Here is a 14,960-nt window from a genome sequence, read left to right as displayed (position 1 = left end):
AATCAATAATATTCATTTTATAGGGAAGGAAAGGTGCGGTACATGCCAAACTTTCTCCGTGGACACCTGAACCCAACCGTAAAGGGAGGAAGGAATGCGGGAGTGAAAGTGCACAGAAAGAAAGAGCTAGGTGCCGCAGTAGAGGGCTCCAGAGTGGTTTCGTCCTCCTGGGTATTTTTAACGTGCAGTGTGTGAGCGTGTGAAAAACTTTATTTCAGGGCTGCAGCTTGAGGTAGCCGGGCCAACCTCTCGCAACACAAGGTGGGCTCCTCATTACCCATTGGCGACCGCCGCGGCTCGGGCTCGGTGGACCAGGCCTTCTGGCTTGCCAGGTCGGAGCAGCCGAGCAGGGCTGCCTCCCAGTCCTCCCGGGTGGGGTCGGGTTTGGGGGCGAGGTTCAGAGTTAACTGGCATGCCTAAACCATGTGGAAGATGTCCGAAGACTTCGTACAGTGCGGGCATTTTTCTGTAGAGGCAGGATCAAAGTGTTTTAAAACTGCCGCGCACAGCAGTGTTTTGGTCTAAAGGCGGATGAGTGTGCGTTTCTCCACCTTTGTAAGACCCTTACAATGCTTGGGATAAATTGCATGGCCGAATTGAAATATTTCAGTAATTTCCAAAAAATGAGAGCCGGATTGAGTTCGGGATCCGTAATCAAAAGAAACGGAACGAGAGGAACCCCACAAGCCCCGCCGGGGTGGTGCAGTGGTAAGACGCCCGACTACTGTGCCGGAGTTCCCGGGTTCGAACCCGACCGCGGCGGCTGCGTTTCGATGGAGGCGAAACGAAGAGGCGTCGTGTGCTGTGCGATGTCAGCGCACGTTAAAGATCCCCAGGTGGTCGAAATTACTCCGTAGCCCTCCACTACGGCTCCTCTTTCTCTCTTTCCACTTTCATTCCCACCCTCCTCCCTTCCCTTACGGCGCGGTTCGGGTGTCCACAGAGCAAGTGTGACAGTTACTGCGCCTTTCCCTTCCTGTGAACCAATTTAACTTTAACCCCACAAGGCGCGCCGCCGCCCACGCGCTCACTCTCCAGGCAACGTGCACTGACATCACACAAAAACACGGACGCCTTTCCGTTTGGGCTCCATCGAAACGCTGCCACTGCATGCCGCGTTCACACCCGGGTACTCCCAATCATAATCCGAACACCACTGTATATGTCTCTCTTAATGTATGAAGCCTTATTACCGGAAAGAGAGCAAGTCCAGTTCCGCGACCTAATTGTTTGTGCACGGCCAGAGCATTCTACGAGGGACTAAATTGACATAGACTGCTCAAGAGGTACAACCATCCCAAAGGTGCCCCTGTGGCAAGCGATGCGAATTTTGTCCCTCACCTGCCCCTACTAACAGTATTACTGAATCACCGCTATACCTTTTTTGCAGGGCACTCAAACTCTTATTGATAAGCGGGCCAAATTGAGAAAATTTCATCCCTCCAAGGCGCGGAGCGCAAAAGTGGCAGAAATAACAGTTAAAACAAAAGCAAAACGAAGCATCTATCAAATAACTATCACTTAAACATGTTTTCAGGCCGCACACCCATTTACCTCGTGGGAAGAAACAACGTGTACTCACTATATCTTAACTAAACGCCGGACGGTCGCAACTTCATGATGGCTCGGAGAGAGCTACTGGAAGAATACAACGGTTAACATTGCTTATCCTCGAAAAAAAAAAGCCGTGGTTTAACAGCACTAAACCGTTTACATGGTTTTGGTTGGCAGTTTAGTACGGAAATAGCACAGCGATATTTGAATGCTGAATCGAATCCCGGCCCCAACAGCCGCTTTTCGATTGGGGTGAAAATAAAAGCGCCCGTGAGTCGCTGTGCGATGTCAGTGCACGTTAAAAACCCGAGATGCTCAAAATTTCCGCAGCCCTCTACTACGGCATCTCATAGCTTGAGTCCTTTGGGGATGTTAACGCCATAAACCATGATCGACGGCAGCTGCGTTTCTTTGGAGACGAAACAGAGGTGTCCGTGTGCTGTGCGATGTCAGTGCATGTTAAAGATCGCCAGGAGGTCGAAATTAGCCCTTAGCTTTCTACACTGGCACCTCTTTCTCAGTGCTTTCACTCTCGCCTTCATCCCTTCCCTTAAGGCGCGGTTCAGCCGCCGGGGTGGTGCAGTGGTAAGACGCCCGACTACTGTGCCGGAGTACCCGGGTTCGAACCCGACCTCGGCGGCTGCGTTTCGATGGAGGCGAAACGAAGAGGCGTCGTGTGCTGTGCGATGTCAGCGCACGTTAAAGATCCCCAGGTGGTCGAAATTACTCCGTAGCCCTCCACTACGGCTCCTGTTTCTTTCGACTTTCACTCCCATCTTCTTCCCTTCCCTTACGGCGCGGTTGAGGTGTCCGCAGAAAACAAATGAGACAGTTACCGCGCCTTTCCCTTCCTATAAATAAATCAATCAATCAAAAATCAATCAGGTGTCCGCAGAACAAGTGTGATACTGTGCCTTTCTTTTGTGTGAACCAAATAATGTTACTGTTATTATTATTATTGATTGATTTGTTTTTTATTTTTTTCGAACGGAAAAGCCCAGTATTTTCTGCATCCTCGGTGGGCCCCTACACGAAGCGAACGTACAAACTTTAAACAATTTCTCAGGCTTTAGATGTCTTTTCGCTGAAAAATACAAACTGCGAGATGAAAGTGAGGTTTTTTTGGTGCCCTCATTTGGAGGCAGCTGACGTCCGTCCGAGGTTCATGCAGATTAACGGGCCAGTTCCTCCTTCCATATTCTTGACGAACGCATTCCGTTACGAGTTCTTTTATCTGATTATATTTAGAAAATCGGTGAGATTATAAGCTGACTCGTGAGGCAGGCACATGCTTTCGGAACAAGTGCTGAAGTTTTTGTACCAGCCGGGCCATATCACAGAGCAACGCGGTGCGCATGTGGTTCACGGGTCACGTGTTTTGAGGCACGTACCCTATAATAATAACAATAACGATAATAATTGGTTCACAGGTAAGGAAAGGCGCAGTATCTGTCACACTTCTTTCTATGGACACCTGAACCGCGCTGTAAGAGAAGGGAGGGAGTGAAAGTTGAAAGAGAGATAGAGGAGCCATAGTGGAGGGCTTCGGAGTACTTCCTTTCGCAATTCCCGTATGATTCCGCGTGTCTTCCTTTCGTAATTCCCGTAAGGAGAGGTGGTGAAGGGTGGTTGACCATGGCCTTGATGGGGCTGGGACAGGTAGGTCACCGCCGCTTGCGGCGGGGGCTAGCCTGCCACCGAATTTTATCTGTTGTAGGCCGTCATGCTTCGGTGGTGAACGACGGCTCTGGTTACGGAGCGCGTATTCCTCTTATTTTTCTTTGTTTATTTTTTCTTCTGTCCGCACGAAGCAGCGGAGGTGGCTCAGGTACAGAGCCAGTAGAAGGCGCGTGCATTTTCTTTTCCTTCTTCCTACAGCCACAGCAACAACAACAACAGCAATTCCCGTACATCCGTACGTCTTCTACGTGTCCGCCAAGAGTCAGAGTTTTAATGCTGGTATGATAGCATCCAGGTGCACTGGAAGGGGTGCCGGAGCCACGTCCTCATGACTAAAGCACTTAGGCATGTGTGCATTAGTTACAGCACGGGAAGCTGCAACTGCAGCAACTAGCGAAGTAAATCACTTTGCTCTCGGAAGCTCCAGCCCGGGAAACTAACTGTTCTTGCACACGACGGGGCTTCGCAGGCTTCTTCCAGAATGCTCAGCAGCACCAGGTCGGCTGCCCGAGCCACCCGCGTGCCAGACAAAGGTCAGAGTGCTTGGGAGAAATCGGTGGCCTTGTACAAGTCCTGCCTCGCGCTCGTCAATTCAAATGGCAATGAGGTGGGTAGTGCTTTTCTGCGCGATTTAATTCTAAAACAACTATGTAGTGACGCATACCCTCAGTCCTTACATAGATCCTCCTACTACAGCGACTCTCGAGACCCTGCCAATAGTCGCTAGTATTCAAGACCTCGCACAAGCATCCCCTAACCCTTCAGGATATATACACTGATTAAATTCAGGCTATGCGCGTCTTCTATACGGGCCGCATTCCTGAAGAACTGCAGGATGATCTGCGCAGAGCTCTCATCAAACGTTTCAACATTGTCACACTGAGGTGGATTCCTGGTCACGCTGGAATGCCAGGCAATGAGGTAGTGCATCGCTTCGCCCGCGAACTTCAACACCGGGCGCCTGGGATTCCCTGGCCTTATCCACCCATGTGGGACACTACTCTTCACTGCTTCAATCACCCCACTTTTCACACCCTCCTCCCCCAACGTTGCGGGCTTGGTTAGCGTCTGACCAGCTGAATGATCAGTTGGCCTTGGTGACAATGGCCCATGACATTCGTGACGCTTAATAATGCGTTGAATAAAGTTGTTTCCTCCTCCTCCTCCACAAGGTGGCTCACTTATTTATTTATTTTATTTATTTATTGCATTCCTGTAAAAATTGACCATTTGAGTATAAACTGAAAAAACACTGCGAAAAAATCACTTATTTTGTATTCTAAAATGTTACATCACGGCAGGTGACATCATAAGAACCAGGAAAACATTCACCGAGAGCGCATTTAGAGTTCTGCACTGAGGTTTAACCCACATTATGTTGTCGATGCAAGGTCACTAGTAGCTAAATCGATTATAAGCACTTGGGGCCGGAGAAAGTGCCGGCAAGAAAATGAAAAGTGCATTTTCTTTTTGAGCAGACGGATGTCAGTTCGAAAAGCACAGCTGTTTTCTGGCTACATATGCTAAGTGCTCAAAATACGTCAGGTATACGCGCGTATACGCGTAATATGCGCTATTCGTGCGGTAGCATTCTTCGCACACGCATAGACACTATCATTCACCTAAGCATAGTGTCATAAGACGCAAAAGACCCCGCCGGGGTGGCGCAGTGGTTACGGCGCTCGACTACTGTTCCCAAGGACGCGGGATCGAATCCCGGCCTCGGCGGCAGCTTTTCGATGGAGGCAAAAAGCAAGGCGCCCGTGTGCTGTGCGATGTCAGTGCACGTTAAAGAACCCCAGGTGGTCGAAATTTCCGGAGTCCTCCACTACGGCGTCTCTCATAGCCTGAGTCGCTTTGGGACGTTAAACCCCACAAACCAACCAACCATAAGACGCAAAATGTACTAAAACGTGTCGCATTCACGTGCAAAAAAAAAAGAAAAAAAGAAAAAGCAATAAAGACAGCTAAGAGAGCAATAGCAGAAAGAGATCTATCGCCTCCCATATATACACAAAACATGCGCAATGATCCGACAAACCAAGCGCGTGCTCTGAACTATCTTAGCGTTTGGGGCGATGGCGCTTTCTATGCAGAAACACCGGACCATAGCCGATTGTGATTACATTTAAGACGAGGAGAATTCTACAAAATAAAATAACAAATTCCTCATTCCCCTACAATCACCCCATTAACCTTTACATTTAACTATCGTTGCCGGCTAGAGCTGATGACTATGCTGATGCATTGTTTTGCCCGGCGGTCTTGATCTTCAACGCGGTTTATTATACGTGCTTCTTTTTTCTGTTGTTCTTTGGGCTCGTCTTGTGTTCTGAACATCGGTCAGGTGTGTTTTCTGTACAGAATCAGTACAGGAGCCAACAGGTTTAACGTGTATTTGTAAAAAAAAAAAAAAAAAAAAAAACGTAGGTTGTTGCCTGCCACGTGATGGATGGATGGATGGAAAAACTTTATTTTCGTCAGAGAGCATGTATGGATGGTTCCGTGTTAGATGGCCATCAACCCATGGCTGACGGCGACCTGGGTGGCCCACTCCACGGCCCTGGTCTGGACGACCGGGTCTGAGGTGGCCAACAAGGCCTCCCACTGCTCGAGGGAAGGATCACGCATAATATCCGCCGGTGGCGGTGCTATGCTACAGCTCCATAATATGTGGTCATAGGTTGCCAATTCCTGACACCATTTGCACTCCGGCTGAATGTCCGGGTAGATTTTGCTCAACACGTATGGGTTTAAGAAACATCTAGTCTGCAATCGTCGCCAGACGCATTCCTGCGCCTTCACCAATTGCTTGTCCGGGGGTGGGTAAATCCTCCGCTCAAGTTTGAAATGATTAGTAATGTCATGAAAGGATACCAGCCCATCTCTCGTGGACCTTCCCGGAACGTCCGGCTCACCTACTCGGCTGACGAAACCTCGAGCATTCATGTGAGCCGTCTCGTTCCCAGGATTCCCAGAGTGTGCTGGTACCCAGACAATTTCCGCCTCCGTAGTCCCTCGCCCCGTGGCCCGATTCAGCAATCGCGCCGCTGTGACAGATATTCTGCCCCTCGCCAAATTTCGGATGGCTGTTTTGGAATCGCTGAAGATCAAGTCAGCATTACTACTAGTAATAGCTAGTGCTATCGCCGCTTCCTCTGCAGTTTCTGGGGAGCGGGTTTTGACTGATCCGGAGGCGATCAAGCGTCCCCGCCCGTCCACCACCGCAATTGCAAATGCGTCCTTGTCCCTATACTCGGCGACATCTACATAGACTGCCCCGTTGTACTTCCCGTACTTAACATGTAAAGCTTTGGCTCTTGCCTTCCTGCGGTCCTCGTGATGTATTGGATGCATGTTCTTGGGCAAAGGTTTTATGTACAAGCCCTTGTGCATTTCCCGCCTAATCTGAATTTTAGTGTCACAAGCTGGAGCATCAACTCCAATGCCGATCCTTTCCAATATGTCCCTTCCTGCTTTTGTTTTTGAAAGCCTACCGAGCTGCATCACCAAATGCGCCTCCCGTAGTTCTTCTAGGGTGTTGTGCACCCCTAATCCCAGCAGCCTTTCGGTAGACGCATTGTGAGGCAACCCAAGGGCCGCTTTATATGCCTGCCTAATCATAGCCTCCACCTTGCCTTTTTCCGTCGCGTCCAACTTCAAATAAGGCGTCGCATACACTATTCTACTGAGCACAAACGCCTGCACCAGCTTACACAAGTCCTTTTCCTTAACACCTCTCTTACGATTAGCGATTCTCCTGATTAACCTCACGGTAGCATTGACCGTATTTTTAAGCCTTTTCAAGGACTCGCTATTTTTCCTGTTAGTCTGCAGATACATACCCAGGATCCTGATCGTTTGAACCTCAGCGACCGGTACGCCCCCCACTTTGACCTCTAAAGGCGGTGGCGGCACATAGTGTCTCGCATGTATCCCTCTTGGCTTGTCCCTCAGCACAAAAAGCTCGGACTTGGGCTGAGAGCACGAGAGTCCTGCTTCCCCTGCTAGCTCCTCAACAATATCCACCGTATTCTCCTTGCTTCTGGCTCTGTCTCCACGTGGGTCAGGCTTCGGTGTTTTCGCGGGAAGGAAAAAGAATGGCTTCGAGGACCTTAGCATCAGGGTGGCGGCCGCATAACGCAAACCTTTCTACTTGCTCGTTTTGCCCGCGAAAAGTTTATTGCGAGTGTAACATACGTTGCAGAGGTGAATCGCGCACAAACGGAGCCTCCGCAATGGAGGGCTGTTCTTGAAGATTTGGTCAGATTGAAAAACGTTTAGCCCGCGAGGCCAGTATGTACTCGCGTGTTTTAGCAGTGTCAGTATTGTTTGAATTGTTGTCTGCGAAAGCAATAAAGAGAAAAAAGAGCATGGCGTAGTTGAGAAAAGTACTGGGCTGGGGTTTCGAGGGATGGAGGTTTGATTCCCAGTGGAGACCGCATTTTTATTTTTCTGATGGCAGAAGTGTCGGTTTCAGGTGATGCCGTCATTTGATATGTATAGTGTGACCAGAAGAAGGAACGTCGACAGTATGAGCCAATAAAGGCTTACGCCTTAATATTCACAGTCTAGACGTAACCGCAGGTACGTACTTGTCGGGGAAAATGACGCCAAAATTGTGAAACTTTGGTTCATAAAATCCACAAAATGTAAAATGCTGAAGTAGCTTCCCACATCCGCTGGCCTTCACGTCTTTTTCGTAAATATTCTAGTGCCTCTTTTTTATTTTAGCGCCGACCACTATACACTGCTAATCAATTTTTAGGCCCTATACATAACTGATTTTAAAGAATATACAGTCCGATTGAGCTTTTTAGCACGTCAATAAACGTTGGACCTAGCACATTTATTGATCTCATTATTATTTTACCTTGTGTTTGGCGGTCTTTGGTCCAAGATGCCCTTGCGCCATGAAAAATCAGTCCACCATCATCATATTTTTGGGGCTTGTAATATTTACCGCACCAACTTATACGAACGCGTTTAGATGAACGATCGCCACCCTCCGGGAGTAAGCTAGGATGGGTAGGACCACTCTGCCAACGCAAGGGCTTTGCTGATGCATACATCGCGCCTAGGCAATGGGCACGTCACACTCAAACGTAATGTTGTCTGTGACCTGAAACCCGAAGGAGAGGTGAGCACGCGTGACAGCTGAAAGTTGCTCAGAGCACCAGAGTGTCACTGTGTGGAGAGTTAGCCTTACATTCTTCCTGGTGACGTGTCGGGCGCGTGTTACTTGCAGACAAAGGATCTGGTTGACTGGATGGCGTCGCTCAACTTGGACCTGGCCAACATGGTACCGCTAGCCACTTTCGACCCTGTTGACATGGTTGTACGCTTGGCACTGGACTTCGGCTTTTCTGCTTTCTTTGGCATCGTTATACAGGGCACCACAGATGGGAACAAGAGGGAAATGCTGGTACGTGAACACTGCCACCATTGTTTCAATTTTGAGATCGCTTTTTTTTTTTAGCTTGACGGTGCTTCCATTTCCTTTCTTCACATAACCACGGGAAGCATGAGCGCGGCTCATACTCTGCACTCGTCTAAAGGTCGCGAGCAAATCTCTAGCTTCAATTGCGCATTCGCTGTTTATGCTTTGACAGTGTTTCCCGAGGATGACGTGTGGTTTAGGCCATGTTAATTTATGCTTAGTATTTCCTCTAATGCTGATAGATTGGTCATTATGCTCAGACAAGGCATGTCACATCCATTTTCGCCACATTTGTGTGTCGCGCCGTGATCAGAACCCTTGTTTTGCGCTTGGAGGGCCCATTTTGACCACGACGAAAACATTTAGCAGTTACAATCACAATGACGAACACATCAAACTTGTGCAATCGTTTAATGCGCTACTGGCCACTGCTGGGGCTGCTCTTGCTGTGCACAGTTTTATTGAAAGTGGTCAGTTTATAATACGAATATGTCGACGACAACTATGGCATAGATCATTACGGTACTTCAAATATGTGACAGGAACAGCAGAGAACCTGTCCGCCAAAGCAAAAACGACCTGATCACAGCAAAATTTGGACATTTAACCACTGGAATTGAACTTATGTTAACTTCAACTCGACCAGTCTCACAAAAGTGAGGCTAACGTAGTAAAATAGTAGATCGGAAGTGTTATGCTTAAGCGATAATTGGCATGACGACGTTTTTAGTCTCCTGCACGCCTCGGAATGGTGTTTTCAAGAGTAGAGAAGTGGTGAAGTTCCTGCTCTTGCTCCCGCCCTGCTGGAACCATTGAGGGCAGTAACGGTTGGCCTGTATAGTTCAGTAGCAACACCAGCATTCGAAGCGAGTTCGCTCGGATTCCACTCTACAGGGGCTGAGAAGCTTCGGGAGAGTTGCCAGCCTACTTTCTACGTATTTATTATTTTTATTGCTCAAAGAGCCGGGGACATTTCAAAAGGGCTGAGCTGCAAAATGTAATTAGAATGAATGCAGATAATCTTCGATTACGGATTTGCAGTTACTGAAGTTGATGAAAGTTGCCACTATGGATGGAACGCCATTATAGTCTCAGGCTGATTTCAGGTATAAGACATAACATGTTTCGGTGCGGCCTTTCACTGAGTAGATGTCAGGGCGACAAATGCGAGAAATGCAATGATCACTTACGGGCACATCGTCATCCCTATCGCATTTGCGACAAGTCGTACGCGGTTTCATTGACTGTTGCGCCTTACAGATGTCACACAAATTTGGTGTTGTGTTTGGCACCTTTTATCCTGATATTCACGCCATCTGGCCGATGAGTCGTTTACAAATCCTGTATAACGAAACGTTATTGACACGTACTTATTTGCATAATTGCTTTTTCCATTCCTGGTATGTATATCTCTGATGTACTTTACATAGTGTGCGCTCGTTTAGGCGGCTTGGGTGTTGAGGCACACTGAACTAAACATTATCTATATATCTATCTGTCTGTCTGTCGTTCTATCTTTGTCTGTCTGTCTGTCTGTGATATCTAATCTGATATCTATATCAGATTTCTGTCTAATATCTATCTATCTGTCTGTCTCTATCGGTCGGCTGTCAAAATACGCTTCTTGGCGTCGCTAACAGACACCGCCAGGGACAGAAGAGAGGTCCAAGCACAGCACCCTAGGTTACAACATGAAAAGCGCGGACAGAACGGCGGGCGCTGATGGACGGACACGAAGCGAACCAAAGCGAACGGATGGAGCGATCAAAATATGGCTGCCAGCGCGGGATCAGCATGACGCTTATGGTTGCCAGACTTACCTTTGTAAACACACTATTGAGAGTTGTTGTAGTATGGACTAAGAACATATTATCGTTTTGTGGCTTATGATGATTACGGCTACTGCTTCGAGGTTTGTTTGAGTGGTATTTTTCTGGCAGGGACATCAGATTGTATTATTATGTCGACACCCTGAAAGTCTACCAGCACGCTCTCGATCTTTTCGAAAAATGTTCAACGTTTTCAAGATATTTGTGGGTTGAGGCCGAAGGTGCGTGTGTTGAAGGCACATAGCTATGGGTGTCACAGTTGAGTATATATGGCATGTTGGGGATTAGGTAAAGTTACTTGATTTCAGGAAAGGGTTATACGTCGGTCATCCTTTTTTTCAAGCGCGTGCCTCCTCCCCTACAGCACAGGAGTGCTGGGAGAGAAGCCCGTCGCCTTACCGGAGGCGCTGGAGGTGACCGGCCCTTATATCTCCTCCTGGTAGGGGAAACCTTGCAGGCTCCCGACTTCTTGGTCGGCAAGCCCTTTTTTAAAACTGACAGGGCGGCCTTTGTTGCTTCTGCCTGGGGCGAGCAGGATGGCCCTGCCACAGGTTCCGAAGACACCTTGGCAGACGCCTGTTTGCGGTGTAGTGCCTCGCCCATGAACGCTACAACCGCGTCGTCTGGTGTTGCAGTGAATACAAAAAGATTTGTCCCTGCTAGTCGCTTTCTGGCGTCTGTAAATGAAATTCCCTTTTTTTTATAGTGATGATCTCTTTTTCTTTCTTTCAACTTGGGCATGATCTAGAATAAGCAGGATGATCCCCCTCGCTGTTCACGCAGTGTGGCACTGGGGCATCACAGTTTTCAAGCTGGTTGTCTCTGGAAGCATATTTTGCGCACGTTTTCCGGCTGCGGCAACTTTGTGACCCATGGCCATATCGTTGGCAGTTGAAACATCTTCGGGGATTCAGAATATGATGTCGGACTTCAAATTTTATGTATCCTATTTCGATCTTTTCTGGTATTACGCTTGAGCTGAAGGTGATAATGAAGTGTTTCGGTGATTTACAACGTTTCGCTCTGCAAGGCCTTCTAGTATTTCTTGCTCGCTCATGTGAAGGAAGTCATTTTCGGAGATTACACCGCGGTGTTCAAAGATGTATGGGCGGTGATGGTCACAGCGACCTCCCAATGCAGTGGAGGACTGGAAGCTTTGCGTATTGTGTTTCGTCGTTTAGTTCAAGCAGTAGGTCTCCATTTGCTATTTTTGTAACTTTGTATTTTGGACCAAGGGCATCTGAGAAACATTTTGACACTGAATGGGGAGAAAGTTCGGGCCGGCTTTCCTTTAACTTCAGAGTTCACGACGTTGTATTTGGGAAGCTTTTCATTGGTTTTTGTAGGAATTATGCGCCTTTCTTGTTTAGGCGATTAGTTTATAGAGCAGAAGCCATGTAACATGGGTCTTGTTTGGCCAAAGTGCCAGTCATCCACCATGGAGCCCAACAAGGGGGCAGGACAGGAACTTGCAACCAAGTACAGTCCATGCCGGCTGTGCACCCTAGCTATAACCAAATATGGAGACACTAATAATGGTTCGCCGCGCAAGGTTCACCCTAGCCGCCTGGAAGAAGGAAAATCAAGAAGAGAGGAGTTAGGGCCGTTAAAGGAGATAGGAAAGTGAAAGATGGAGGGAGGGCAGGAAAAGGCGACTGCCGATTTCCGCCGGGTGTGTCAGCCCGGAGGTACACGTCTATGGGAAGCGTGGGCGAAAGTGGTGTGGTGCCTTCGCCGAGGAGCGTTAAAGGTCCTAAGACTCGGCATTGGTTCAACCACCAGGTTCCCCTTTTCCCCAGACACGGCGATGCCACACACGGCTGAGCGTGGGTGCCCAAGGTCCGGGGTGTCGCACAGTACACACAAATGAATGGATGGATGGAATATATGAGCGTCCCTTTTGAAACGGTTGGGTAGCAGTTGCTATCATGCTCATTTTCTCCCCTATATCTTAATTATTGTTTTAGAGTGGATAACTATATACCATCATTCTATTTATGGAATTTTTCTTTCTACATTACTAAAATTATGTCACTTTTCTGCTTTTAAGCCACCAATCTTCCAATCGTTTTTTGCTAGCTTCCACCGCAGGTTCGTTCCCCCGACTTCTGGATGGATACCATTACATTCGAGTATAATATGGTTAATTGTTTCTGTGGATTTACCACATACTGCACAGGTGTCATCTTCATTGTTAAATTTCTTTTTGTAGCTGCGTGTTCTAAGATACTTTGATCTAGCTTCAAAAAGTAGGGCACTGCCTCTTGAGTTATCAAAGAAAGCTTCCTTCCTGATCTGCCTTTTCCACTTTCGGTATAGTTCCACACACTGTTTCTTTTCCGTCGAATCTATCCAATTTTTACCTTCTGTGTTTTTCACCTCTTGCTTAACGCTCTTCATTTCTTCGTCCTTGTGACCAGCATACTTACTGGTCAACACCTGGTCAACACGCACCTGCTTTAAAGGCACCCCCTGCGGGGAGTCGAGAACAGACATGTTGTTTGCCAGCGCACGGACAATGGAAATGATTAGCTGGACCTAAATAGGCGATTTATGGCATTACTTTCTTCTTTTATTGCCAGAATTAAAGTTGAAAGCGGGTGCATGAGCTGCTTCTCAGCTATTGAACAGCACACATTAAATCAGAATGACCCTTTCCTCCTCAAAGAAAATAAAAAACATGGATAATCATGTACAGGGTCGTCCACTTCTAGCTAGAACACGGTCACTGCTTTTAAAGCAACATTGTATCTGACGCAGGCAGATATTGATGCAAAGCGATGCAAGCACACAGAGACACGGATGTGCTGCTTCACATGGCCAGCCACTTTAGATTACTGCGTGGCCGGGTCGGTTGTAATGACACCTTGAAAGCAGTGGCCGTGTTCTAGCTAGAAGTGGACGAGGCTGTACATGCCTCCGTACACGTATTTGCGCCAACACGTGCTACGAAAAAAATTATCAGGCTTTGCAGTTTCAGAAATACCGCAGCCTGCAGAAGTTAGCGGGTATTTGGAAGCTGACTTAGAACAAAACGGTTGAGCTAGGGGCCTACAGCAGTCAGAAGGGAGCGTGAAAGCTGTCGAGTTTCCGGCTCTGATATTTTGCTGCGTACAATCTCCACACGCACCCTCTAAGCTCATAAAGCATGTTGAATGTTTAATTAGCGCTCGTGTCTATAACTTAAGTCTCACGTCAAAGAAATATATCCTCACATATGTATCATATGTATAGAGTCACTCGCACCTGTCCAGAGGACTCGAGCGGTTTCCTGTGAAGCGAATAGAGTGAAATCGCAGCAGGATGCTCTCCAAGTGGCATCAATAAGCTCGTACTTGTAGTGTTTGTAGGTCGATTCGGCTGCGCTAGAGGGCAAGTATTATCACTGAGCCCCCTCAAAATTCCACTTTGTCTGCTCCGCAGGGAATTGCACAAGTGCTCTAGACAAGTGTGATGCGCCAAAAGTGTTAATGACGCTGTTCTAAGAAAGATACCAATCGTGTTCCCCATGGCAAAGTACTGGTGTATTGAAACGCAGGTGACGCAGAGCGTAACGGATGTTAACTGGAGGGCGAAGCGCTTGAAGTTGGAACCAACGGCGCGGACGCTTTACTATCATACTACACTGGCCTTCTATGGCTTCGATACAGGCTTTATTGCCCAAGTCGCGGATACCATCGAGAATTACGAGAGTGAAGGTAAGCGTAACTTCATTTTTGCTTTCTCTGCGACCATGTTTTCCGGAAGTCTTTTAACAACTACACTGATTGCTTATAGAGCTGTACGCCTAAAGACGCATTGCCACGAGTTTTAAACCTTCCTAGCGTGTTGAAATAAAATTTCTCGCAATCGGAAAATATGTGTACCTTATACATTTGTAGACAGAACCGTCTCGATTTTCGCGGAGCTGCTTGCTAGTGTGCAACTTGTGCGATCACTGGCATAAGTTGTCTCTTCTGAGTCGCTATGGGTTTTGCGCATGTTGCAGAAAAGTAACAATTCAAATTGCGGTTATTCAATTTCAAATAAGGTATTACAGCGCTCAATTACATTCCTGGAAAAGTAATCGATAATTACAGAAGCGCAATCGTTTACAATTGCGTTAATATTATTCTACATTTACCGCAATAACACAAACTCGCCCAAACTCCAATAAGCTAGGTGGCTTGCTTGAACGTTTTTTTCAAGCAGTTAATTTTTCATTACAGTTGCCTTTCAAAGTTGTCGTCACTGAGTTGCCACACTTCTACATAAAGACCTCAACCCTTACACTGAACACTCTCTACATGTAAGCACTCTGTAGAGGGTAAGGCGGTTCTATACCGTACGAACACCTTGCACACCCATTCGTAGTGGCGCACTGCCAGTTTCTGTGTCCTCTAAGACCTGCCGTGGTAGCTCAGGGGTAAGAGTGCTCAAGTGGCTTATTCAAAGAGCCAGGATCGAATCCCAGCCGC

The 14,960-nt window shown here is 47.6% G+C and overlaps 1 protein-coding gene across 1 annotated transcript in view; it reads left to right on the top strand.

Moving 5' to 3' along the window:
• The window catches only part of LOC146196106 (neprilysin-11-like), a 74,112-nt gene that overhangs the window by 15,169 nt on the left and 43,983 nt on the right, over positions 1–14,960 (top strand). The window contains exons 4-6 of the mRNA XM_084596916.1: positions 3,704–3,841; positions 8,438–8,698; positions 14,042–14,201. Of these exons, the coding sequence (XP_084453042.1) occupies positions 3,704–3,841; positions 8,438–8,698; positions 14,042–14,201 (559 nt within the window). The remainder of the gene's footprint in view (positions 1–3,703; positions 3,842–8,437; positions 8,699–14,041; positions 14,202–14,960) is intronic.

This window comes from Amblyomma maculatum, chromosome 3 (assembly GCF_055883805.1).
Source record: "Amblyomma maculatum isolate TAMU_Amacu chromosome 3, ASM5588380v1, whole genome shotgun sequence".
Lineage (NCBI taxonomy): Eukaryota > Metazoa > Arthropoda > Arachnida > Ixodida > Ixodidae > Amblyomma > Amblyomma maculatum.
The sequence above is the reverse complement of the archived record's forward strand: the minus strand, read 5'-3'. Positions and strand labels throughout refer to the sequence as shown.